At 47.5% G+C, this 27075-nt stretch overlaps 1 protein-coding gene across 2 annotated transcripts; it reads right to left on the reverse strand.

The window, feature by feature from the left end:
• MAP3K14 (mitogen-activated protein kinase kinase kinase 14) lies at window positions 1-27075 on the reverse strand. 2 transcript variants are annotated; one of them, XM_014951520.1, is made up of 16 exons: window positions 27003-27075; window positions 19223-19495; window positions 18577-18646; window positions 16391-16601; window positions 15636-16244; window positions 14480-14617; window positions 12073-12202; window positions 11239-11370; window positions 10424-10528; window positions 9549-9712; window positions 9034-9184; window positions 7946-8299; window positions 6690-6796; window positions 5205-5349; window positions 4533-4633; window positions 1-3185 (listed from the first exon to the last, which is right to left on the reverse strand). In XM_014951520.1, exons 2-16 carry the CDS (start codon window positions 19473-19475, stop codon window positions 3021-3023), a joined length of 2835 nt encoding a protein of 944 aa, XP_014807006.1. In that variant the 5' UTR covers window positions 19476-19495; window positions 27003-27075; the 3' UTR covers window positions 1-3020. The 2 variants fall into 2 exon arrangements, with proteins under 2 accessions (XP_014807006.1, XP_014807007.1); XM_014951521.1 differs by having other exon boundaries at window positions 27007-27048.

Genomic DNA, 27075 nt, shown 5'->3' on the forward strand with positions numbered 1-27075 from the left:
TTTATTTTTTTTTTTCCCTGTGAAAATGCAGGTCAACAATGTTCATTTCAAGAACTCACAGTTTTGTAAAGTGTCATTCGTTCAACACAGGCTCATCATCCTGTCACCTTCACCCACGCCAGCACTGCCCCCCCCGTCAGACCCCCGGCTTCCCAGCCCTTTGCCAACAGTCATTTTTCCCAACTTTGGGAAGGATCCACACGACATGAACCATCTGTGTTTCTCACTCCTGCTGCTGTTTGTCCTCCCTACCCCGATCTGGGGGTTCTGTCCTACAGACTCTGTTATTACACATGGATTCAGCCAAATTTTTAATGGGGATAACAAAGCTTTCCTGATTTTCTCTTCTCCGAGTACTGAAGAACCAGCCTTGATTTGCAACTGAATTTTTTATTCCTGTCACAGCAAAAAAGACCAGCTGAATTAAAAGGAAATTGTCCCCAGCAGTAGGAGGGAGTCGAGGAGATCCCCGAGCTGGGAGGTAGCACTCCCATGAGATCCCTGGGGATGCTGCTGGGAGCAGAACCACGTTTCAGGACAGGAAGGAAGCACCAGTGGAATTGGCCCAAGCGTCTGTCCTGTCCTCGGGCTGGCTGTCACCAAAAAGGGTTGGTGGGTGGGGATCTGCACCCTCCCTGCTTCACCTGAGGTGGCAGCCAAATAGGACGGAAGGTTTGGGACAGCAGGAGGGGGATGGAGACCCCGGGTAATGCTGGTGGGAACAGGAGGACACGGCCCCCTCCCTCTGCCCAACAAAGACACTCTGGGGGCACCAGGGTTTCACTGCCCGTCACCCCCCGGCGTTGGGGGCCTGAGATAAGATTAATGCTCTCACTGAAGTGCAAAGCTCACAGCCCCGTGAAGGGAGGGCTGCTGCCTCCTGCCCAGCAGCACCCCAGTCCACCACCAGTCCACCAGACCCCTGCACCAGTACAGGCAACAGCGAAAGCCACGACACAGCCCTTGGGAAGGGAACAGACACACGGCCACCAGCGGCGTGTCACACCCACACGTCACCAACAGGCTCTTCTTACAAACAACCAACAGGTTTTTCTCCTGCCCCCCCCTCAGAGGAAGCCCAGGAAGGGCACCAGGCCCGGGGAGATGGGTCAGGGCACTGGAGATGTGCCTGGGAGCTCCCAGGAAGGCATCTGGATCCCTCCTGCTCCAGAGCCTACAACTCTTTGCAGTTTATGGCATCTGAGAAAAACCAAAAAAAATCAAGCCAACCTACCCACTCCCCCCACTCCTTCCTGGAAGAGATGTGCGTAATGTGCTAATTGTTTACTAAAAAGGCTCTTAATGTGGTTTTTCAAATATAATTACGTGCCTGTTTTGGACAACGTTTTAAGTGCTTTAGAACAAAAAGTGCTATAAGAACTATACCCATAGTGGTAGCGGGTTTAATTTTTTCTTCAAGAGTTACACTTGTTTATTACATCACAACTCGGGGTTCCTGCTTGGGGCTGTCGCTGCCGTATCGAAACCAGCCCATGTTCTGGGAGACCAAAGGGAAAGTGCATCAGTTGCTTGAGGAGCCCTGGTCCTCAGAATATAACTTTCCCCAGCTGTTTTCTAAGTGAATTTCACTTGAAAAAGCTGCAAATAACTCCTGCCCCCGTTGTGTCCCCCAGAACCAGCGGGTCCGGCAGGGCCTACCCTGCTTTTTGGGAGCTGTTTGTCTCTTCAGCCTGGATGCTGATAGCTCCTGCCCAGAGGCCACCAACGTTCAGGGCACTCTGGCAGAGCCACAGCACAGCGTGGACGGCGTGCCAGGACTTGGAGCAGTCCTGGAGAACCACACTCAGAGCTGACACCTCCCTCTGGTGGTTTTTCTTCTGGGTTACAGAAGGGCTAACAACACCTGCCCATCTAAACTCGACCCATACAGTTTCAGTGTATACCAAAAAACTCACAAATCAGTACAAAAAAATAGAATAAAATTCAAAGCTTAAGGCACTCTGGGCCCAGCTGCCCATCCCACTCCTTCAGCACAGGTTGAGGTAGGGGGTCCGAAGCCTCGTGCCGGTCGGGAGCACTGGTGGAGCCAGGCTGAGCTAACACCCCCCACACCACCGGGGCAACTCCAGCCCAGGGGACGGATCCGTAGCCAGGAGAGAGATTTTATAAACCCTGCAGCAAAATTCAGACTTTTTCCGAGCTGAACGAGCCACCGTCCCTTCCCCCTCCAGGGGGAGCTGCCTGGATGGGACCCTTCACATCAAGTCCCGAGTCAGCCATGGAAAGAGGATGGAGAAACACCACCCTTCCACCCTGCCCCATGGTGAGGAACACCGTGCCCTCCTCCTGCCCTACCTGCCAGACCCTGGAGAGAGAGCACCGGCCCCAAAGCCGGGGAGGAGACCTGAAGAGGAGAGCTGCAAGCAAAGCTCTTTCTGGGAACTAAGTTCTTTTCTGATTCAAGAAGGAAGCGTCTGCGGGGAAGGGTGGGAGGTGAAACCAAGAACCCAGCTACTGACTGCTGTCGATTTTCCCCGTGCAAAAGGCTTGAGGTAGAGCTGATGTTACCCAAAGCCTACAGAAACGTTGCCTTCCCTCCAGCGAGAAGGAAGTCAGCCAGCTCCCCTTGGCACAAACAACCACAGCTGCACCAAAGATACTCAACCTCCTCCCTTGGGCAAGCCCAGCAGCTACTGTCTTCTCCCAGGAGGCTGAGCCCCAGGAGCTCCCATCCAATCCCCCTGTTCTCCTGAAAAGCACAATCACATTCCTCTGAAAAGCAGGAATTTCCACCCACCGTTCTCAAGCTCAGCTTAACACTCACACCCAAAACGAGTAATTCCCACTGTTCTGGGGAACATCTAAGCTCAGGACGTGTCTTGGAACTGGATCAGAACAGGCAAGAGAGGTGAGGCCCGGGAGCAGTGAGCTGCTGAACCGCTATCCTACGTCAGCACAAAACACCAGCAACTGCACTTGGTGCTCCATGGCAGGGGTGGTCAGAAGCTTTTGCAATTCCTTCTTTCAACAAGGTAAAAACCTCCAAAACAGGAACGGCTTCACGGCCTGTTCTCCAGCTGACCGTGTTTGACTCGCCATGTCCAGCTGACGCTGCAGTCAGGGGCGAGGGTGCACTGCAGCTCGATGCCGGAGTCGGGGACCTCCATGTCGTAGTGAACTGGTTGGCCTTCCTTAGTCACCAGGCTGAAAGCAGGGACTGGTATCTGTGAAGCAGAACAAAGAGATCTCAGTGACACTTCTCTTCCAGAACATTTCCCTCTATCAATCCCAGCAAACGGTTTCCCAACCCAAGAACAGCTCCTGGAGAGAAGCTTGTGCTTAGCATAGAGTCATGGAATGGTTTAGGTTGGGAAGGACCTTAAAGTCCCCCCAGTGCCACCCCCTGCCCTGGGCAGGGACACCTCCCACCACACCAGGTTGCTCCAAGCCCCCTCCAACCTGACCTTGAACCCCTCCAGGGATGGGGCAGCCACAGCTTCTCTGGGCAACCTGGGCCAGGCTCTCACCACCCTCACACCAAACAAGTTCTTCCCCACAGCTCAGCTCCATCTCCCCTCTTTCAGGCTCAAACCCTTCCCCCTCCTCCTAGGGCTCCCCTCCCTCATCCAGAGTCCCTCCCCATCTCTCCTGGAGCCCCTTGAGGGACTGGAAGGGGCTCCAAGGTCTCCCCGGAGCCTTCTCTTCTCCAGGCTGAACCTCCTCACCTCTCTCAGCCCCCCCTCCCAGCAGAGGGGCTCCAGCCCTCCCAGCATCTCCGGGGCCTCCTCTGGCCCCACTTCAACAAGAACATCCAACCTTCTCTTGTGAGAAAGCATCTCAGAAACTGGACTAGGTAGCATTCATCCCACTGTTGAATTGCCTTATCCAATTTTTTGACCATTGGTGGTGGTTCCTGATCTGCCTGTGCTTGGGCACTGTGAATTCCTTTGCAGGCTAGTGGTATTTTGCTTTGTGATGTCCAAGAGAACGAAGTACACCAAAGAGAACCAACACCACTAAAACATTTTCTGGACCTCCACAACCTCTGTATAGAGATGATCACCACATTTCACACTCAGATGAGTCCCAGTCCCACAAGCACTCAAATGTTTCTTTCAGGGACTGCCAAAGAGGCCCACAGCGAGGTTCTCTGGAGCCTGCCAGTATCTCTTCCAAACTAACAAGCGAGAAGCATCACACCCAACACAGCCCCTTTCCCTTGGCTGATATTACTGCTCTTGATTAAAAAGTCATATACTGATTCTTCTTCAGGGAGAGGGGAAAAGATTTATATTTATAGTCAAGAAGAGGGATTTTTAAGCTGCAGCACAGGTAGTTTGTCAGATGGAGATCCCTATGGTCCCTATGACAGTTAGCAATGGCTTATGATTCACAAAACACCTCCTGGTATCACACTCCTCACAGCAGCACCAAAGTTACGGTACTAAACGTGTCGTTAGGATCCTGGAGTGGACTCTGGGTCACTGGTTTTAAGGCATTACAAGGCTGAATTATGGAAGCAATTGATTCTCAGACAAAACACTGCCCCTAACTCCCAGTTTGTGTCTCACCTGGCTGCTTATCCCAGTGGCGATGTCTCCCACCTTCGTCCTGTGGAAGTCCCTGATGTGTAGATTTTCTCCACTTAGCAACTGGATCTGGATTTTCACTCCTGGAACGCACAAGAGAAGTCATTACCTCCTGCTGGAGCCACAACAATTTCACAGTCCAGCACAGAAACACTGACTAGCAATGCACATATCTCAGAAAACTCGTTTTCGTCATTAAGCATTTCATTTATGTAGGTCTCTCTCTGAGCATGGAGTCTGGGTGAAGACAACGATGACTCACAGAGCAGAGCTGGATTTAGCAAGAAAGCAGCTGAAGGGACGCACTGATTTGCACAACATGCCCTCAAAACGACTTTGTAGACATTTATGGTTATAAAGCATATGTTGTGGCACATGGCAGTTGCACGAGGCGAGGCACACAAAGCTGAACCAGACCCTGTGTGTTCAGGAACTTCTCTTGTTACTGGACCATAGAGCCTTAAGTGCCCTCCACCCAGCTACGGCTGGGGCAGACTTGGCCTCTCCACAACCCACGTGCTTTTAGGAGGGTCTGAGCTGGCACAGCAAATGAAGGATAAGAAGAACTCAAGGACTCCATATCCCAGACCATCTAGATATTGGAAAAAAAACCCAACCTGATCATTTATCCAAACTTCAGAAGTTCAGACTCACCATTGAAGTAGCTGGGAGTGTCCGTGTGCCGACTGCGGTTCAGCAGGTTGTTCCAGCTGAAGCTCTGTCCATCTGCCTGGCTGTTCCAGGAATGAATCCCAGAGCTCATAGTGTCCCTCAAGCTGTGAGAAGCCTTCATGGAGTTCTGCAGAAATAAGGAGGAGTTTGTCAAAGGCTCCTAGACAAAGGGAACTTGCGTAGCATGAACATTAAAATAACCTCAAGAAGAAAAAAGTAGAAATCCACAGGGATCTAGGCTGGGCCTTGAGTTCTTCAACAATTACCTGCCATCTAGAAAAGGGGATGAATAGCAATGTGCGCAGACAGAATAAGATATTCTCAACAGCCAAATCAATCAGCTGAAGAGCTGGATGAGGGGAAAAAAAGGGGTTTTATCATATTTAGTGACAGGAGAATAAAGCATCAGTTAAAATTCTAATGGCAATAAGTGACAAGTAAGAGCCAGGAAGAACAGTTAACTGTACATGAACAACTATGGACCCTACATCGCTGTAGGAAAAGCTTATTCTACCTCAGGGTCACAGAAGGGCAATCTGAGAACATCAGCATAGTGGTAAGCACCAGTCAAAAGTCAAATTAAACACTAGGGTTACATATTAAGGAAAAAAAAAAAACCAAAATCAGAAGCAGAGTCACATCCCACACTGCATCCCATGCTGTGTCCAGAGCTAAACTGCTGCACAGAACTCTGCTCAGTCCTCCTTGAAAAGCATTAGAAGGCTGAGAAGAGGAACAGAAATAGGAAGCAAAGATGATCAGAGTCAGAAATGACTCCTGTAGATGGCAGGCTACGCAATTCTGGACTCTATGTCTCTGAAAACAATGACTGAAGGGCGTCCGTCCCTCCCTGGTTCAACAAGGCTTATTTAGTGTTTCTCACCGATATTCCCTACCTTAGGAACACCAGAGACAGAGCAAACAAAATTAATTAAACTTAGTATTTAAGTAACTTAGACTATGTAAGTCATTATAAAGGAAGTTCATGGAGAACAGAACCTTAGGTTGCGAATGAATATCCAAGATTAGGGTCTCTGTTCTCCTGGTCTTTCCCCAAACACCCCTTTAGTGGCCACTGCCAGGAAGAAGACCCTGGGCTGCACCACTGCTTGTTTGACTTGCTCCAGCTCCTGTGCTCATCACTGCTGCTTCAAGCTCCTTTCTTCTGCACAGACATGGTCAAGGTGACTGAGATTTTCCATGTCCTCACACTTGCTGTGAGTGTACAGCACAGGGGAGCAACCAGGGGAACGGGGTCCACACTGGACACTAAGCTAAAGAACCACCAGAGCCCCCAGTAGCCCACTATCCAAGAGCAACGATGTCTTCCCAAGGTACCTCCCAGCAAACTGGGTGTCAAAAGGCAGCAATGAAGTGAGAAACTCCAGATGTCCACTGGGCACAGCTTCCAGTTTCCCAGAGGTGGTTCCCCGCCACCCCCCAGGAACGGGGCTGGCCCCCACTCACCTTCTCACTGGCATCTGAGACAAAGGGGCTGTCGATGCTGAGACAGGAAAGCATTTGTTCTTGCTCTTCCAGCGAGTAAGGCTGGGAAAGGCTGTTCAAAAACAGTTCTGCAAGCAAAAGGGAACAGAAGGAAGACATTTCCAGCGATTCCTTTCATGCCTCCCTGCTCTAATCACTGTTATTGCAATTAATAGCCAAAGCTGCTTCAGCATTATCTAACAAACATTGATATTAGTGTCTGCAAAACACACGATGCACAACTCCTCTGCTAAGCAGAGGCTACTGCTACCCCTGAAAATAGGGAAACTGAGCCAGAACAGACAGACAGACTGTGCAATGACATGCAAAATGCCAGAGGTGGGACCAGCACCCAGAATTTCCCAGTTCCTGCCCATTATGTCACCGATCAGTCTTCCCTCTGGATCCACCCACACCATCCCCAGGGAAAGGCCAAACTGTACTTGGCTCCTGCAGTAACATGTGCTGATAACATCCTGACCTGACAAGGCTGCTGAAGATCCAAAGCCACTAGAGAAGAAAACTGGCCCTCAGCAACCCCCAAAATGCCATTCCTCAGTTCTGGGACACCAGTTACACTTCAAGAGACTGGTTTCCTAGCCTTAAGTTTTCAATTCATTTACAAAGACTAGAAAATATGGGATAAAAAAAGGGAAAGGCCAAGTTATACTGGGGCAATGGAACTGCACTGTCACTTCACCAATTTTCACCCTGAACTTACAGCTGGTTTTCAAACCCTGGATTGCTGCTGGTAATCAAACTCCTTGGCTGGTGGCTACAGGTTTTCCATTGCCCAGAATTCAACAGCTGCAGACTGATATGGCTTCTTTTGACATCTCCCATCCAACAGGCTTATCCCTTTATTAAAAGAATTATGTTTGAAAATCTAAAATGTCAGATGAAGTTGGTATGGCAGACACTACGTGGTGCATATAACAACAGTCTGAAATTGGGTGTTTTTTGGGAGGTTCCTGCACCTCTCGCAGAAGTTTGCTCCACTCTTCAGAAAGTGGGAGAAAACCCTGACCGCTACCTTCGTGGCATATTTAATTGGTTAAGAGCTACTGGTTTTGGTAATTTATAGGCTGAGCAATTTGTGTAACGAGAGAGGAACTATGAACAAAATGACATCCAAGCTCAAAACCCAGAAATAACTGTCAAGAGGCCAAAAGAAAGCAGCTGTATTTTTATCATGCTCTGAAGCAGAAGCTGAATTCCCTGCATAGCACATCCCTTACCTATTTCCAGCTGCTGAAGCTCTTGCTCTGAAATGGTTGTTGCTTTCTCCACGTGGCCACAGCTCTTCAGAGGGAGAGGGGTTGAGGACAGAGGTGGAGGATCCCAGGTCTCAGGTAACTCCTTGCAGGCGTTCCAAGGGGTCCCCTCCACCTCCTCCGTTTGCTCCAGAGATGGAGGGGGTGGTGGGACCGGGCTTGCACCAGAAACCTTGACTGCCAATTTTTGGTGAGAACCTGTCTCAGAAACTGGGCTCACTGTGGGGGACAGGGACGTTTGTGGATTGTTTTCTTTGTTCAAAGATAAATGTCTAGGCTCTCGGTATTCGCCTTTCCAGGGGCTTGTCACGCCTCCCACTACAAAAACAAAAAGCATACAAACATTATCAAATAAGAAAAAAAAAAAAAGGTAAAAGTTTTCCTTCACAATAAGAGTTCTCTGAGCAACCTGGTGTGGTGGGAGGTGTCCCTGCCCAGGGCAGAGGGGTTGGAACTCTATGATCTTTAAGGTCCCTTCCAACTCTAACCTTTCCACGATTCTATGAATTTCTGAACTGTATCTCCCTGTAAAATGCCCAGCTCCTTCAAAAGAAACCCAGATCACCTCTACGAATTCTTGCTGTGTTACAGAACCTGTCAGAAGGATGAAGCTGAAATAAATTATGGGCAGTCTTAGAGGCAAGGCTGGCCCAGAAGCGTGAGTTACAGCTCAGGATGCAATCAACCTCTGCTTTCAGTTTTGCTGCACGCCAGGCTCCAGCTCGCTGGCTGCAGTTGATGCTTCAGCTGAGTACAGCCACAGCACACACCTTCATAAACCCACACAAGGCACAGCATCGTCTGCTTTGAGCAGAGAAGGAAGAAAGAGCATGTGACAACACACAGGAAATTTTCATTTCTTTGGGCGAGAAACACCCGGCTGCGGGCAAAAGCCATCAGCTCAAAAATATACAGCAGTGCTGAGGCCTGAGCAAAGGACACACTGAACAGCAAAACATGCTGCTGCTTCCCTACAGGACCACTCCGACACAACTAGCCACGGGCCACTTCCCCACTGCGGATAAAAAGCTTTAGATACAGGACATTTCTACCTTCTTCAAGCGCCACGCTGGTCTTAGTTTTAAGTTCAGAGGCAGATGCTCTCTGAACTGGCTCCTTCTCCAGGCCCATTTTAATAATCTCGGCAGTGAGAGGGTTGCAGGAAGGTGGAATTTCCCTCAGAGGAGGTGGCTCTTTAGCTATCTGTGTAACAAACAGGAAGCGAAAGAGGTTAGACCAGAGAGGCTTCGTTTGATTTCAGAAAGGTCCTTCCCACCCCGAGAGCGTTTCCAACCGAAATTACAGCATTAAATGAGAGACCTGAGCAGTAATTTTATCACAGCAGAACGGCTGAAAAGTCACACCCAAGTCATGAGCAGGACAGGAAAGAAACCCCCACTACGTGTGATACACAGCAGTCTGAGAGGCGTAAGAAATTATCAGCTGCCAAGGCAAGGTTGGCATCACCTTAGATAACAGATTTCCTGAAATGATTGCTCTCTAGTTAGGCATAATGAGATTTTATGGGCTTACGTAGCTTTTCCTGGGGAAATCTTGGGTCACTCACCTTCAGACAGAGCGGGTGATTGTAATACTGGGTCCAAGGGTGGCACCCGTTGAGCATGTGCAGCATCATGCAGCAGCTGCTCCAGACGTCCACCTTGGAGTCACAGCGCTTGCCCATCACCACCTCCGGGGCCATGTGAGTCTCTGTGCCAGGCACGTAGTTCCCTGAAAGCATTCAGGTGAAAACTCACTGCACGTAAAGCAGAGAATTGCTCCAATGCAACTGCTGGGAAGCCTAAGGCAGCCTCTTTTCAGTTAAAGTGAGAAACAAGTCCCTTCAACCCAAACAGCAGCACTGTGTGCTCTTATAAGCTGTTCAGAAGCTACATCTCCAGATCGATCTCGTCTCTTACGCACAAAAGAGGTGTTACATTCCCCTTTCCAAGCAAATTTGGGAGGCAAAACATGACACTCCATTGGTGAGCTCGGCCATAGAAAACATATCCTTCTCTTTCAATGGGTGCATTAAGAAGCACTGTAAAGTTTAACCGCCCCAAAATTCAGTGAGGAATTTAGCTTTGGTGGAGGTCAGGACTCCTCCCTGGCTGTTCTGTGAGGTTAAGTGACAAGTCAGAGATAGATTTTTAAGTTTCAATGTGGTTTCTTTCAGGGACAAAACACCCAACGCAGTATGCAGGCACAGTCTCACAAAGAATACAACAGCCTCCTCGACTGGGAGCTGAGGACCACCTTCCATCCTTCAGGTCATGCTAGGTGTCAGTGGGATACATCACAGTAATATCAATAAATATGACACTACGAGCAACGTTAAGCCTGGAAAATACAGTTGCTTGCAAATGAGCCGTATGTAAATGTTCAAAGAGAAAGAATGAGTCAGTAGGGCAATTCTCTAGAATGGCAGCAGCAAACCCTTACCTGTGACCAAGCACTTTCCCAGGCCGTCCGGATGCAGGTGAGCGGAGTGACCGAAGTCACACAGGAGGGCCCTGCTCCCATCATCAGACAAGAGCACGTTCTCCGCTGCCAATGAGAGGTTTTTAATTAAGTCTCCTTTGTTACTGAGATGGAAAAAAGCCAAAAGCCCACAGAACTGCAGTTTTTTGAGCCCAAACCAAGGTCTATTACTCCTATGGCGTGTCCCTGGCTTAAGTAATTACACAGCTATAATTATCTCTATTTATAAACTACCAATTATCTGTCCTGGAGATTTCTCTACCCCAGTGGCGGGGCAGCCTGGGCAAACAGCCTGCCAGAGCCACCAGATGACAAAAAGAAAGAGGTGACAAATATGGTATTTGCACTGGCCCAGGTTGCCCAGAGAAGCTGTGAAGAGGTGACAAATATGATATTTGCACTGGCCCAGGTTGGCCAGAGAAGCTGTGGCTGCCCCATCCCTGGAGGGGTTCAAGTCCAGGTTGGAGGGGGCTTGGAGCAACCTGGTGTGGTGGGAGGTGTCCCTGCCCAGGGCAGGGGGTGGCACTGGGGGGGCTTTAAGGTTCCTTCCAACCCAAACCAGTCTACAAGCTGGTTTGGGTTGGAAGGGTTGGTCTATGAGTTGGTTGGGATTTGGTCTACGAGCTCAAGCTCTTTAGAACCAAGTTAAGCTCTAATCTCAAATGCAGAGCTGAAAATCAAGTAAATAACCTTCTGACACTCAGTAACTTAATCACCAAGCAGTTTGGCTTTCGTAAGAAAAAGGGAAGAAGAAGGTATCTTAAGTACCATCCTACCTTTTACATCTCCATGGAGAATGTTTTGAGCATGAAGATACTCCAAGCCCTCCAACGCCTGGCCCAAATAACTGAGGGCTCTGTCCTCTGGCAGGCAGCCACTCTGTTTAATTAGCTGACCTAGTGAGCCACCTAGAAAGGAATCCAGAGAGTCCACATTAGCTTATCTTTAAAGTCTTCCCAGCATCATTAGCATTTCTCGTTGTTTCTGATGAAGAAATGAGAACTGCCAGGTCTGACAGCCCTTATCTTCCACGTGTGGGTCTGGTTCTTCTGTTTATTCCCAGAGTTCCTGCTGCCCACCAAAACTGGCCTCTTTCATGAAAAAAAAGCAGTCAGCTTAACGGCATTGCTTTGTATCAAAAGCAACTCCTCTGTGATCAGATCAGACATTTCCAGGTGCTACTGATCACCAGCTGATCCTGCACAGGCTGCAATTTCCATGGTCCTGGCTGGAAAAAGAGCATCAGGCAACGGAAGCATCTAACTTTGCTTTGCAACATCCCCTTTTCCAACAAAATGTGCCATGCAAATAAACATGAAAGCAAAAACCAGCACCAGGTATGTGTTTTAGTGGGAATTTGCAGCTGCTGTTCAAGAGATGCACATCCTTGAACTGGCGTGAGGCAGGACTGGAAACCATTCCCCCCCAAGAAAGCCCACACCAGCAGGGGTTACACATACCTATCCCAACCCACTCAGGAATTAACGCTAGGAACACTCTGGATACACCAAAGAATTAACAGATTTAAAAGCGGGGCAGGAGGAAGAGGAGCTCAATGTCCACTGCATTCAGCAGTTACAATGGTGCTTCCATTGGGGTTCCCTTCTCACCCTCCATCAGCTTCATGAAGATGGTCACCCAAGGTCCCTCCTTCACAGCTCCGTACAAGGGGACAACTTTAGGACTTGTTATCGCAGCGCACGTCGTCAGCTCCTCTGCACGGAAGTGGTCAACTTGCACCTGGAGAAACAAAGAAGCAGCAGAGAACAAATTTTGTGACAAATCCAAATAGAACTGTCCCCCCTGATGCCTGGGTCAGTGTCCCACAGTGTTTAACAGCGGAGGGACAGGGATAACTGTCATTAACAGAAATTAGTGGGTGCAGCAATAAGTGGAAACGCTCAGAACGATTTTGAACAAGGACAATGAGAGTCCCTAAATCCTCAGTGTCTGAATAAAGATTTGCCACAAAAAATGCCAGGCTGCAACACGTCCAGCTTATGGCCAAGTACTGGTAATCTTCAGGAGGAAGGTAATTTGTGCCTCAGTTAAAAAGATAATACTGACAACTCACCCATTCTGCTTTCATGAAAGAAGAAAAGAAAATAATATCTAGGGATTGTGCAGTACTTGGCAAAAATGAAACCCACCCAAAACAGGAGGGAGTATGAAGCATGGCCACAAGCAGTGATCGATACTTTCACCCTTTTAGGTGGTACTGAGCCTATGGCCACAAGTAGTGATCAATACTTTCACCCTTTTAGGTGGTACTGAGCCTGCACAGAAAAATAGTGAATAGAGCTTCTCTTTAACCAAGTTCAGCCAAACAAAACACAACAAGAATTTGCTAAAGACCAGAAGGAAAACATGAGTCATTAAGATTCTGGTGGGAAAAGGATGTATCATGTTTCTTCACTGTCAGCAATCCAGCTATAGCTAGTTTTCTTTAATCTCAAGAATTTGGAGAGCAGGTGCTTACACCACCAAGTATGGTGAAAGAAGGTCAGGCAGTCCCCTGCTAGCACAGGCAGGCAGCAGCAATTCCAGACAGTTACTGATGTCAAACAAAATCCATCCTAGTTAAGCATTCAACTAGCACGTTAGAAGCCCCTGGTTAAAGAGTTTGGTGTGAAATGATGTATTTCTGGTCTACAGAATTATCTTTTGAAATTCTCCAGCAATTAGGAAAAAAAAGTAAGTGATATTTTGAAAGACTGCAGCTTCTCCTACTCTAATGTCTGTCTTTTCAGCACCACCACCTGAAAATATACACTAGCAGCAGCTACTTCTACAAAATATGAAATAGGTAATAAATTTATGTAGTTACATGCTGTTGGAAAACAAGCTGGTCACATTGCCCCAAAATTCTATATCTAAAATGTGAGGATGCAGAATAGGAATTAATTTTCTACATACTTTAAATACCCTTCTTCTTTACAGCTGATAAATTAAATGGTTAAAAAACTGGACAAGCTGCCTTAGTCTTGCCACGTACATCTTTCCACCAGGCCATACATCAAGTTGAAACCAATGTAAAGAAGAAAAAGCAAGCATTTTAAATTGAAAAATGCCACTTCCAATTCTTTTTGCATATAATAGGTCTGTACTCAAGACAAGTGCTTCCCACACACTTGTTGAAGTTTTTTTTATTGGAGTAATGGGAGAAACAGCAGTTCAGAGAGGTGGTGGAACTATTCAAGTGTTAAGTTCGCTTCCCACACACTTGTTGAAGTTTTTTTATTGGAGTAATGGGAGAAAGCAGTTCAGAGAGGTGGTGGAACTATTCAAGTGTTAAGTTCAAACAAAATAGGTTTATATTCTCATCATCTACTTCCATCATCACTCAGCCTTCACCTCTGAGCTCCCCCATGGCTGCCTACAAATTAATACCCTGACTCAAGTCCCATTCTACACGCTTCATACACCGTATGACAATGGCATATCTTGATGCACAATAGATTATTCTGCCAGCTTCTGGAAAAACACACATCCTTTGCTGCATCTGTAGCAGAATCCCCTCATTACAACGTGCCAGTATCGCATGTGACACTCAGTGAACAGACAAAAGCTCTCTCTGTTTTAAGTGCCTACAGACTGCCTAATTTTTTTTCCTACTTTATTGCTTTTTCACCAGAGAAGCACCTGCCATGTCACCATTTACACCAGAGGTGTTTTAAGAGGAGAACAGTTAGATAAGCAGACAGCTCATGCAGCCGCTTCTCCCCCGCAGTCCTCAGGAACACTTTTACAATCTCTGCCATCTCCACGCTCAGCCTGTCTCAGCACAGACCCAACACACCTCGTACCACCCTTTGAAGGCCAAAGGAACCTATTTCTGCCTGCTAAGCACAGACAGGTTCTCCTCCTCCTCCTCTCTGTGCCATCACCTTGAAGTTTCTCCTTGGACATAACCAGAGCAGCCTTTCACTGTAACTGTACAATAAGGTACCTACGGTCCATGGAAGTGGAAAAGCAAGGCTTTTTCTCTGTGCCCCCGCTATTTCTACACATAATTACCTTTTTGGCAGCACACTGGAACCCCGTCTGTTTGTCCTCTATTTTGTAGACTTCTCCAAAAGAGCCAACGCCCAAAGAACCGTGACACTTGGTCCAATGAACCTCTTCTCGGTACTCGTAATCCACCGGCTTTAGTTTCTGGAAGTTAAAAAAAAAATCAGAAAACAAGATGAAGCAAGGTAAGAAACACTGAACTGTCGAGCTCCACAGAGAGAGACCCACATCTTCAGAAAAAGCACACTGATAGACACCACTGCACCTCCCGAAGTCCCTGTATGAAATCATTTCTGTCACAGGCTTGAGATGATCAATACGGGAGGACCTACTTGATTTCTGGGGGCTCTTATCTAAACGAATGTTGTAAAGAAAGGCTGCCAGCACTTGGATAGCTTTGGAGCTCCACACTACTCCCTTCACATGCAGGACATAACTGCAAAGCTAAATCCTACAAACAAAACAAGATTCATGTGACTAAATGTAGACATTTATGTGGGAGATAAACCTTTTTGATCGCCAGTAGACTGAGATCTGCCTTAGGTCTCAGTGTAAATATGTTCAGGCAGGTAAGTGACACCCTGAACTCCAGTGACAATACCGACAGGGTCACACTGATTCCAGAGAAGAGTCCTCCAGGAGGAGTTGAAGGTGGCAAGAGAGAACTCAATTCAGAAGAAATGAATCATGCCTCTCAGATTTACATGCAGTTGCTGGCTTCCTACCAGGGGCAGCAGACACGCTATTTTGCACCTTCACCATCTACACGTCCCTGGTTTCTGTCTGTGACACAGTCCAGGTCATCTACAGCCAATAAAATACTGCAGCCTCTTCACCTGCATGGACTGGGTTCTGTCACAGCCAGACACAGAAGGGATGTTTGAAGACTGACTAAGCACAGGAGCACTTCTCCCAGACAAGCAGGCATATTTTGTGAATGAGCAAACAAATTAGAGCCACCAATCTCAGACAAGGCTTTATATCCTCCAAACCCTGCATCTTTAACTGGCAGTCTGCAAGCACAGCAAGAACCATTCAGAAAACGCAGTCTTTTCACAGAATGCAGATTATTATTATTATTATGGATGCAGATTATCTCTCATCTGAAGCCCAAGAGAAACTCTGCCTTCCACACCACTAGTGTGTAGGGTCAGAAGATCACCTCATTAAGCAGCACGCCTTCATTTTCATCTGCTTCATGAAACTGTTCCTTCGGGTCCAGACCACCTCCTCTCCACGTCTTGGCTAGGCTGGCTAAATGCTGGGGTTCACCAAGACTCACGCTCCCCTTCAAGACATCTGCTAAGTATTCTTCCACAGAAGTCTTGTCTGAACTGGTTTTCAAGGACTGGTTGACACATTTGGGGAAGCTATATTCTAAGTTCAGGCCTGATAAGCGATGCTCACTGTCTTGATAGTTGAGGTCACCGTGGAAGTAGGTCTCCAGAGCATGATGTTTCACGGCGTGGAGGGGACTGTCCGGATGTGGGAAGTGGGGGGGAAAGATGTTGAAGGGAAAAGGATGGAGAGTTTCAGGTTGTGGAACACTGTCCCTCTGATAGTGCGGTTTCCAAACATGATTAAGGCACTGAATAGGGCTTATCAGCTTGTGCAGTTCTGTTTTGTACTGGCTCCTCGGGGAGTGGAGTTTGCCCGTGGACAGAACCTTCTCAGGTTTCTCAAATGGCAGTGGATCATAGACCGAGTCCTTGTTAAATTCTGAATCCCAAAAACTGTTTCTGTAAAGAGTAGTTTGGTGTGATTCATCCTCCTAGAAAATGAAAAAAAAACAGAACAGCTGAGCAGGAACACAATACAGCCACCCAAAATCAGGAGGAGTTTGCAATACAGCCACCCCAAATCAGGAGGAGTTTGCAGGGGTCCAGGTGGTACAAAAGGAAGCTTAAGCACTCTCACCTGGACAGGAATTGGGGTGCAGCTCTCCTGTTCTGGAGTTCGGGGACCTCGCCTGCCAGCAGCCACCGTTTGCCCTTTCAGCTTGGATCTCTTCTTGCGACGTTTCTTTTTCGTCTTGCCGCGATGCCTCCCTCTCCAACAGGTAGGTGCCATCTTCCCCTCCGTCGCGTGGGCCACATTGTTAGGGATCTGATCGAGACTGTCCGACCGGCTATTGGAAACCAAAATGCATCAAGTCTCTTAGATCTGACGGTGAAAACACACCTCCAGTTAACAATTCTGACCCACCTTCTGAGATTTAAAGAACAGAGAACGATAACATGACTTCTTGCCTTCTAATATGGAGCATTCATAACTTCAATATCAAGGCACAACAGTATATCTGGCATTGTAAGAGAGAAATACAGGGGGTGTGAGCAGGAAGCAAAGCATTAAGGCTCAGCATTTGCAAACTCTGCAAGGAACAGCAAGACTAGATGGCAAAGTAGAGGGAAAAGCACTGAATGTCTCCAGGTTGCTTTGAGACAGTTTGTGTCCATAATTTATGGTGAACACAGAGGCTATGTGTAAATGCAATCTATTTTAAAAAATTGTTAAAATTAATAAAAGCGCTCATAATAGAAAGGGCTGCTCTATTTGTAAGAAAAATAGGCTTGGCACCAAAGAAAAGGGATGACTAAGTGCACTCAAACAAAATAGCTTCAAAAAGCCAAAATGTTCTGGCACGTAGAGCTCGATACTACAAGGTGAGTTCTGGGAACGCTCACATACCCAAACCAGCACCGGCCAGCACATCCACTGGGGGCTGAACAGGGGAACATTTGCCTCCCGTTAGTCAATACCAATCATAGTAGTTAGATTTTATTTTTTTTTAATCAAGTTGTAAGAGAAAACAGGATATTTGATCTTCAAATGAAGAAATCGTAATTGTTCTGTTGATCCACGTGGTGTATCATCCGCCCTTACTGATGAGTGATGCGGTTCACAGCCAGCAGTGCCCTCTCCATCTCTTCCTGCTGTTTCAGGGCACCACCGAGTGCTAAAAGGCCCAATAAGTAGAGTTCTAGGTGATGATATTGCTGCATTGCCTCAAACCTGAACATACAGCTGGGGTGTGTGCCACAGAAACCCTCTAAGAAAGGATTCACTCTGCGTTTCTTCAGCTGGTTCATGTGACAATGTCATGAAGCCAGTGGGCAACGTCAAGCCACTCACCTCCCTGGTGTCTGAAAGCTGCCAGGAGACTCACAGCACCCAATTCTATCTCCCAGTTACCCACTTCAGCCAGTGCTGGAGCTGCTTGATAAAGCTCCAGTACGTGCCCCACCACGAAGAAGTGCTTGCTCCCAAACGACTTCAGAAAAGCAAGACATAAAGCTCCAGCACGTGCCCCAGCAGGGCACACGTTCTTCACGAAGAAGTGGCTTGCTCCCAAACGACTTCAGAAAAGCAAGACCCAGGCTTCCATTTTTCTGTCGCAACCGCTACTCCCCCTTTGCCACTTTCAGCTTCTCTTCACGACTCTGTTTCTGTGGCTGATGCTGTCATTAAGCAAAGGTTCTTCTCTCATCCCCTGTTTGCAACCACTACTCCCCTTTGCCACTTTCAGCTTCTCTTCACAACTCTGTTTCTGTGGCTGTTGCTGTCATTAAGCAAAGGTTCTTCTCTCATCCCCTGTTGTTTATCCTCGCCCCCCTCCCCCCCCGAAACGAAGCGGTTCCTTTTTCTCAGGACTACTTCTAGCAGCAGCCTAAGTTTCCCACAACTTTTGGTGTAACAAGGTTTCAAAAGCATCAGGACAGTTCAGTTCAAGGAGACTGAAAACCTTTCCTTGGATGCTTCTACTTCAAGGCCAAGAACCTCAAAAAGGGACTCAGTCATTCCAAAACAAATTCAACAACCCAGAAATAGAGGTAGAAGACAATCAGCAGGCATTGACAATACGACAACGCAAGGTGTTCCGAGTGGTTTGTGCTTAAACTTGCATTTTCTCCTAACACAAAAAGGTTTTGAGGAAGATGTTTGGGGAAAGACACGCTCTTCCTGAGCCTCAGACAGAAAAACTAATCCAAACAGGAGTGCTTATGGAAAAAATAGTGTAAGCGCAGCGTAAGAGCCAGGGTGATTTGGAACAAGTCAGCACAGACAACAGCGAAGGTGGGTGTTCACACCAAGGAGTCTCTCACCTGTAACGCTTACTATGAGCAATAAAGGACCTCTCTGATAAGGTGGGGCTGAACTCCTGACTGTTTTCACCTGCATGAAAGAAAACAGGATCATCGCACGTCTTCAAGATCAGGCAAAGCCTCTCCTGGTAACAACTGGACTAAGACACAACTCTACCAACTTGCTAAAACCAAACAGTGATCCAGGCAAATCACCACACGGTCGTGCCACAATCACCCACACCTCCTTCCTGCCCCAGCATGAGCTGGCTTTTCAGCACCGCAATCTCCTGATCCCCCAGCTCTTTCCCACCTGACAGCTTTGGTTTGGTTTTCTTCTCTTTTCCCCCCGCTCTTTTAAAACACCTTTCAGAAGTCAGAGGCAAGAACAGATGACCCAGCAGGACACAAGTTCATAGGCAAAGCAGCTGGGTGCAAGGGCCACATGCTATTCTGTTATTTATGCTTTATTCAGTAGATGCTGCCACATTATTAGGAGATTTCATGAGCTTCCTAAATAGAGACTGGGATGTGTCACCAACTCCACCCTACTTGGGATTACAAATAGATTTCAGCTCAGCTCTCCAGGAGTGCAAAGCGAGTGAAATCTCATCCCGCCCCGCACATTCCTTTTCCTCAATGAAGAGCAGACCGCCCTGCTACTTACATTCTGCTTGGGCAATAATAGAAATTGATGCACAGCCTCCTTCTGTTTCTTCTTTTGCTGTTCCTTTGGTGATTACATCACTCAGGATTTTCCACTGACTGTGAAAGATGACCTTCTTCGAGTCTTCTACTTTGCAAACGCTGCTCTGCTTTTCACTCACTGTCTCATTCAGCCCCTTCGTAGGTGTGAGCTCCTTCTTGTGCTTGACAGCTGGATCAGGAGCTCCTTGGGATGTAATGCCCATCACTGCCATTTCACAGGTTCAGAGAGTCACTGAGTAAGAACAAAAAAAAAAAAACCACCAAGAAAAACACTTGTCAAAATACTTAACTTTGCAGGCAGAAGCAGCTTCAAGTTCCTGAGAAACAGGAGGCTGCTGGAGGTTATCAGATCACTAAATCATTTAAACCAAATCAAGGTCCTACCCAAGCTCTGAGCATGGAGCTAAAAAGGAACCCAAGACTGCCAGCTCTCCACCCCTGATTTGTGCCACCAAAGAGCCGAAAAATCAACGCTGTTCTCAGTACTAAAAATATGAGACCACACAGGTTTCACAGGGAAATTTATTTCTTGGTATATTCCCTTAGCTTAAACAGAAACAGTGAAACCATAAAGAAGAGGGAACTCTCGTATCACTAAACAGGAAGAATATTCACTGAATTAAAAAAAAAAGAAAAAAAGAGAAGACATGAAAGATTTTCTCCTAGAGTGCAGCCAGGAGAAATTATGTTGTGCTCTCGCACTACATAAAATGGCCATAAAATCCTGCTAATTACTTTCCTCCTCACACTCAGTCACCCTCAAATCCATTTCTCATTTTCCTTTCCAATGAAACAAGGCTGGGCACCCAGCCTGCCCGTACACAGCTCCTCCCCCGCTCCCCTTCCTTCCCCTTCACCACTGACAACTTTTTGAAATACTCGGTCGAGCCCGACAAAAGCAGACCTCTCAGGGTGTGTGGGATTAATGGAAGCTGGTGGTGGAGAGAGGACAGTGAGGGTGCTGGAAAAGCCGATTCCCTGGGCTTGGCAGCAGCTGGCGAGTCAATCAGCGGGGCTGCTGGCTGACCAGTTAGTGCAAATGTAGCTCCCAACAAGTCCCAGCACATGCCACATCTTGGCCAGTTGGCAGCACAGGAGGAGGTGGAAGGGAGCCAGGGGTGGAAAGGGAGAAGCAGGGAGAAGCATGGAAGCAAGGCATCGCGGGACGGGACAGGGGTGTATTGTGGGGTGGAAATAGGAACGTGGGGAGTTAGGAGTTCCTACAACCACACTGAGCACAAATCCACAGGACCTAACAGCTTGGGTTTAGCCCCTGATCCCCTCACCCTGGATTCTGGGGAAGTTAAACCAGGTTTTTTCTAATGTTTCAAACCAGAATATGCTCTACTGTCCCTTAACTGTAGAGGTCACTCTCACAGCTCAACTGCAAAATCTTAAACCAAACATTTCTGTCATTGAACAACCCATGAAAATTCAGAAGCCTCAGCAAACACATACAGGTGTTAAGTGCCATGAACCCAGCAGAAGAGGAGGAGGAGGGACATTTGAATGGCGGCCAGCAAAAACAAGGTCTCAGAACGATCACAGGAGCACACCTTCGAGGCTCATCAGTTTAAATCTACACCAACCAGGGTTGATTTTTTTTCTCTTTTCTTTCCTTTTTTGCCCTAGCCAGCAAAAACAAGGTCTTAGAACGTTCACAGGAGCACACCTTCGGGGCTCATCAGTTTAAATCTGCACCAACCAGGGTTGATTTTTTTCTCTTTTCTTTCCTTTTTTGCCCTGCCTTGAGCAGCTGCCAGGGGCAACGGGACACTTACTCTGACAGGCTCCTGGCAACGCAGGAATCAGTCAGGAAAACGACAAAACTAGTGGGTGTTCAGTGCCCAAAGGACCACCGAGGAAAGGGGAAGGGAGCTGTTTGGGAGCCAAGTGCATGAACCTTGGTGTGATGTGTAAATGAGTCACCTAACAACCTGGCAGGTAGACAGGGAAAGTCAACAATGACCACATTCAGCGGCTAAACAGAGAACAGCTGCTGTGCAAAAGAAGTGCTGATGACAGTATCCCACTCATTACACCCCAGCCCGCTCCCTCTCCCCTGCAGAAATTATGTCAAATCTCGGTGCTGTAAAATAATCCCTTGGAGCAACAGAAAGAGAGCCTGCCAGATGACTAACCCAAGCCACCGGTGACCAAACTGACAAGTTCAGAGCTATTTTTATCCTCACTCTCTCCTGATTTGCATTAACTCCGTCTCTCCTTGCCCTCCTCTCACCTTGAAGGACCTTCAAGCTCTGCAGCCCAAACCCATGCCCATTGCCAAAAATTACCTAATTCTACAAGTCACTCCTCAGCTTAGTTAAAAGACAACAAAGGGAGGGGAGAAGCAAAACTGCAAGTCCTTGTCGCCCTCTGAAATGGAAAAGAGTAACAAGGAAACATTACTGAGATTAAAGTCAACAAAGCACATACCTCACTTGCCGACTTAAAAAAAAATAAATAAAAAAAGAGGTAGTTATTGTAAGCAACGTTCTTGAACCCAGCAGCTGCCAGCGCTCAGACGGTTTAATGTGTGACTCAGGTCTACAAGGCTGTGTAGGCACAGAAGCTGCAAGCCCAGCCCAGTTTAACTGTTGCTGAACAATTTTCAGGCCCTTATAGGAATCAAAAACTCCACTATTTTTATGGTATGCACAACAGAGCGCAGTTGGCAGGAGCTATGATTAAATAAAATAAAATAATTTCCTAAGTATAGCTTCTCTTGAAGCTACATATTCAGAACTGAAAAGGCCAGAGGGGTGCAATCCAGAGAAGCCCAAAGCGTTCCTAAGCCCCGTTAGTTTGGATGTAGGTGCTCGGTCTCTGGGGCCCAGGCCCTTCCCAGGGAAGCTCCGGATAAAAGGGAGCCCTGGGAGCAGTAACTGGGTACCTGAGGTTCCACGGCAAGCCCACTCAGAACAGGATTTACCCACATGAGACATGCTGGAGCTGCGGTTTTGGCTGCTGATGTACTTGCCACCGCTCCAGGATGAGCACAGCTTCCTGTACAGACACAACTTACATACGTGCAACATCAGGAGCTTCACGTTGTCGAGCTGGAAGGGGGGTTGTTTCACACCCCAAACTGCTTCTCTGGTTTTCAAAACCTCCTCTCCCTCATCCAAGTCACTTAGATTCAACTGTAATTCCTGATTTTAATATCCCCGACTTTCTTCCCTCTGCAGACGTGTGTATGGGCTCATTATTTTCAAGGAAGAATGGGGAAGTCGGGTTAATGAGGCAGCAGATAAAAGTGAATATTACCCCCTAACCCACAATGGGCTTTTGCTCCTTATCTTCACTAAGGTTTTACACTCACCCCTGGTTAACTAATGTTAGTTCTCACTGCTGTAAAAAAGAAAGTGCGTTTTTACAGAACGAAAGCCCAAGAGGGTATCAGTTGTGTGGTGGAGGCACTGGTCTGTGCTCCTGTGAGAAACTAATAGACCAGAGAGGGTCATCTGAGACCTGTAGGGAGCCAGAATTAAGGAGACACTCAAACATTATTAATATAAGAGATACCATGTGCTTTCTGCTCCTTTAAAACCTCCTCCCCTCTCTAAACAAGCCCCTCTTTCAGCTCTTCCATCTCAACAGGAAGCTGTTTGTAGCAGGGACCTTAAAAAAACATATCTGTGTTTCATGAAGTTACTATGTATACAGAAAGAGAGACTCATAGCTGGAAAAAAGGAACCCAAATACCTCTCCAGCACTAAAACACTCTGCAGCACACCATAATACTGGGTGCTGCTTGGTCTGCCCGGGTCAGGTCCCCCTCACCTATGGCTCTTTGGAGAATTTCAGTTAACATTTTATGGAGTAGCCCTCAGATTTGGTTAAAACAGACTTTAAAAGAGCTTTAAAATATACATAAGGCTTCATAAGTCAGCTTCAAAGCCTGTAGATTTCCTCTCCCAGTCCGAGCATGAGTGCTCAGCAGCAGTTTCGCATTGACATTTAGTTTGAAGAAAAAAAAAAAGAAAAAAAGAAAAAAAAAATCATGTTGTCTCAGTGAGGTTTCCCACTTCCTTATTGAGAAGAGTTTTATGAACAATGCATTAACTCAGGTTAGCCTTCTCTTTTGCAGCTGCTACTGGTTTATTAAACAACACAACCAGCATTTTAGCAACGTTGCTTTGCTGATCCCTACAACGCAGCAACGGCTGGGAAGAGCCAGGAATTTCTGCATCACCAGAAAATGTCACCTGAGACAAGAACATACACCTTTTGGGGACCTTCCAGTCCTAACAAATGACAGTAGGTATTTGATAAGGAGCCAAATCTGCAGCCTAAAGAACTTATCCAGGGTATTAGCTATAAAAACATCACACACAGACACAAACCTTACCAAAAAGCAGGCGGATCACCAAAGGAAAAAAAAAAAAAGATGACAGTTTTAAAAAAAAAAAGAATCACGCTGATGATTTGGTTTGGGGCCCAAGGAGTAGATCTATAAGTACAACCCTTTCAAACCCCAGACACCACTTCCCTTTGCCCCTGTCCCCTCTCTGCTGGATGTTACTGCTGAGGTTCCTCGCCTGCCCGCGTTTTCAGATGAAACCGAAATTCAGCCGGTTCCGTTTTCGGCCATGTTAGTCTAAGGCATATTATTGTAGCATGGGCCTGGGGCGGTTATTTAAACAAGACAGCAAGGGAGCAGTTTCAATTTGTGTCAGAAGGGACTTAAAAAAAAAATAAAAAAAAAAAGTTGTAGCACTTGGCACACACCCCTACCTTAAAACGCACTTAATGCCACTTTAAATTAACATGGTTAAGAGGGGGAAAAAAAGACTTTCCTTGTGTATCTAAGGGTTCCAAAGTAAAAATAAATAGAATGCCTGACTGATTAAAATACCAGTGAGTCAGACCACCAGTTGCTATTCCAGGATGCTCAGTCTTCACCTCCTCTTCTTTAACCAGCGTTGGCCATGTGTCCAGAGAAGAGGCTCCTGCACGTTCCTGCCTGGTTCCCCGTGGATCATCACCCAGCACCGCTGCTCGCAGACCTACCTGAGCAGCACCAGGTAAAGGGAAACCTTCCCCCCAAACCACCCCGGAACTGCCCGTTTAAAGGATTTCACTATCAGCCTTATGTTCCTGAGCAAGTTACGTTACAAACGATAATAAGTATGTAAACACGTTCTTTAAAGTGGTTTGATAGTAAATACTTCAAAATCCTGTTTCAGCCCTTCGTACTGCTTACTGTAAACAGCAGGGTAATGAGCTTCAACTGCCTTTTTAGTTGCCAGACATTCGTACATTGCAATAGTTTGGTTACAAACTCTGTAGGAAAATATTTGACTGGGTTTAACCATCTTTCTAAAAGCATCTAAACACACCTATCCTCATTTCCTCAAATACAAGCTCCGGTACAACTCACTCCTCAACAATTCTTTTCATGTTATTCAACAAAGATATGAATAACACCCATTTGCTGGGAGTTTATAAAACATCACCACAACCCCATTCATTCGAAGAAGTGGCTAATTTTTCCAAACTGCTTTGCAAACAGAAAGAATCGGAACAAACTTCAACCCCTGGGGGTTTTGCTGTCAGGCCTGGCTCAGCTGCAAAAAGTGGCTAATTTTTCCAAACTGCTTTACAAACAGAAAGAATCAGAACAAACTTCAACCCCTAGGGGTTTTGCTGTCAGGCCTGGCTCAGCTGCTCTCCCAGGGCTCTCAGGACACCACTTAATGACATCCTGACTTTTAAGACCCACTTGTGGAGTGAAGCTATTTCCCAAAGTATAACAAGAGAGTATAATGAAGCAACTAAATGGACAACTTCCAACAATAGCCACGAACGCATATTAAAATCAATTCTGCCCAAGCAGGCAGGACTGAGTTTTCACTGGTTATTACTATACCTGGCTTGGCACCTTGAAATTTTCAGTCACATTTATCAAATGCCATGAAAGGCTACAAGCAAGCAGTAAGGCTGAAACGTTAGGCAAAACCAAAAGTTGAGGTAAATTCAGCATAGCTGGAAGCATTTCTATGTAATCTTAATTTACAATTGGTCCTGCAAATTTAATTATGATGATTTTATACTACAAAGTCGAAACATGAACTGCCCAGAGTAGTTTCTAACTGTCTGGCCTGAGCAAACCCCCGTAAGACAAACTCCCCCATTAGCTGCAGGAGAGAACTGCCTTTCAGGCAAGACAAGGCCAATATTATTCAGGGCCCTGGTGTCACTAAACTGTCCTCAGCAAAGCCCAGGTTCCTCCAGATTAAAGCCCCCCATGTCTAGCCCTCAGAGGCCTCCTTCTGGTACCCCCAAGCATCCTCTGGCTCTCCCTTCCCCAGCATCTCCAGACCTTCTCCTAACTCAGGTCTCTCTTACTCCGAGCCAGCTGCTCCTCTGGGAAACTGAGTGATTTTTCCACCTTCCAGACCTCTATCCCTCTGTCTCCTCTGACAGATCTGACTGACACTTGCCAGCAAACTTCAGAAGGGAAAGAAGGAAAGTTAAAGAGACAGCATGATCACATTTGCCTCCTCCCATAGAATAATAATTAGGCAGCTCATCACTGTTAAAACGAAAGCTCAGCTCTACTGTCCCACATCCAGCACTGAAACAGGAGTCAGGCAGACAGGGTTCATTAACTCCAGTGATGTTGGACCAGGTCCCACAAACCCCTTAGCTTTTGGGTTGTTATATGTTTGTTTGTTCCACTCCTCCTTCACAGCATGCTATACAAAGATTCACTCTCTTAAAGCAGTTAAAATTTAATAGTTAATAGCAAATGACTCATTCCAAAGGAATCTAGTGGCCGTGCCAGTAACAGATTTTAACTTAGTTAAACTGCAATAAAGCAGCACACTGCAGACACATATTTCAAAGCCCGATTCGATTATTCTTATCATTAAGGGCACAGCAGAGAAGGTGCGAGTTATTACTCAGAGCAGAGTTCTGAAAGCCAGCTGAAAAAAGAAATGTAGTCGTTGTTTATGGATGCCAGTTTCAGGCTGCTGCTGCTGCTTCTTACATGTGCAAAGCACCGAACACATGTTTCTAATGTAACCGATTAAAGGAGACAGGAAGCATCTGAGATCAACCACAGCAGCAACTTATTAATCAGCAAAGAAGCATTTTAACCTTTTGCCAGCAAAAAAAGAGTCGCGCCGAAGAGGAGCACTAGGGCTGGATGGAAGGGACAAGCAGAATTTAACCCAACTTCAGCTCTTCTTCAGCCGTATATTTTGATTCTCCTCCTCCTCCCCCCATCTCCGGGGCCAGGGACGCCTCTGGGAAGCGGCACCTCGCCCGGGCCAAGCTCTGAGCCTTCACCTCTGCTCTCCGGCGGCTGCAGCGGGAGCGGGACGGCCCCGGGGGGACTCGGGGGTGCGGAGGAGAGGAGCTTCCAAGAGGGAACGGAGCGGCCAGCTTTAACCGGTACCGCCGGGAGAGCGCCGGGCGCCCTGCGGGGATGGGGCGGGGAGCGGAGGGCAAGGGGAGCGGCGGCAGCCCGGCCCGTTAGGCGGGAGGTACCGCTCACAGCTCCCCGGTGCTCCCGGGGCCTTCCCCTCCCGCCGCAGCCGGGCTCCCTCACACCCTGAGGCGGCCGCGGAAGCGGGGCCGGCGGGCTCCCTCAGGCCCTTACTACGGCCGACGTTCTCCAGCGGCTCCCGCTTTCAACGCTTCCCGGCCCCACCGGTTCTCACCCCCACTGAGTTCCCGTCCCCCCAACGCTTCACCGGTGCCCCCCGGCTACCGGCCCCGCTCCTCACCTACCGCTGCGGCCCGGCGACACCTCAGGCCTCCTCAGCGGCGCCCCGCTCACTGACAGGCGGCGGCCTCGCC

The sequence above is a fragment of the Calidris pugnax genome, unplaced genomic scaffold (genome assembly GCF_001431845.1).
Source record: "Calidris pugnax isolate Ruff unplaced genomic scaffold, ASM143184v1 scaffold191, whole genome shotgun sequence".
Lineage (NCBI taxonomy): Eukaryota > Metazoa > Chordata > Aves > Charadriiformes > Scolopacidae > Calidris > Calidris pugnax.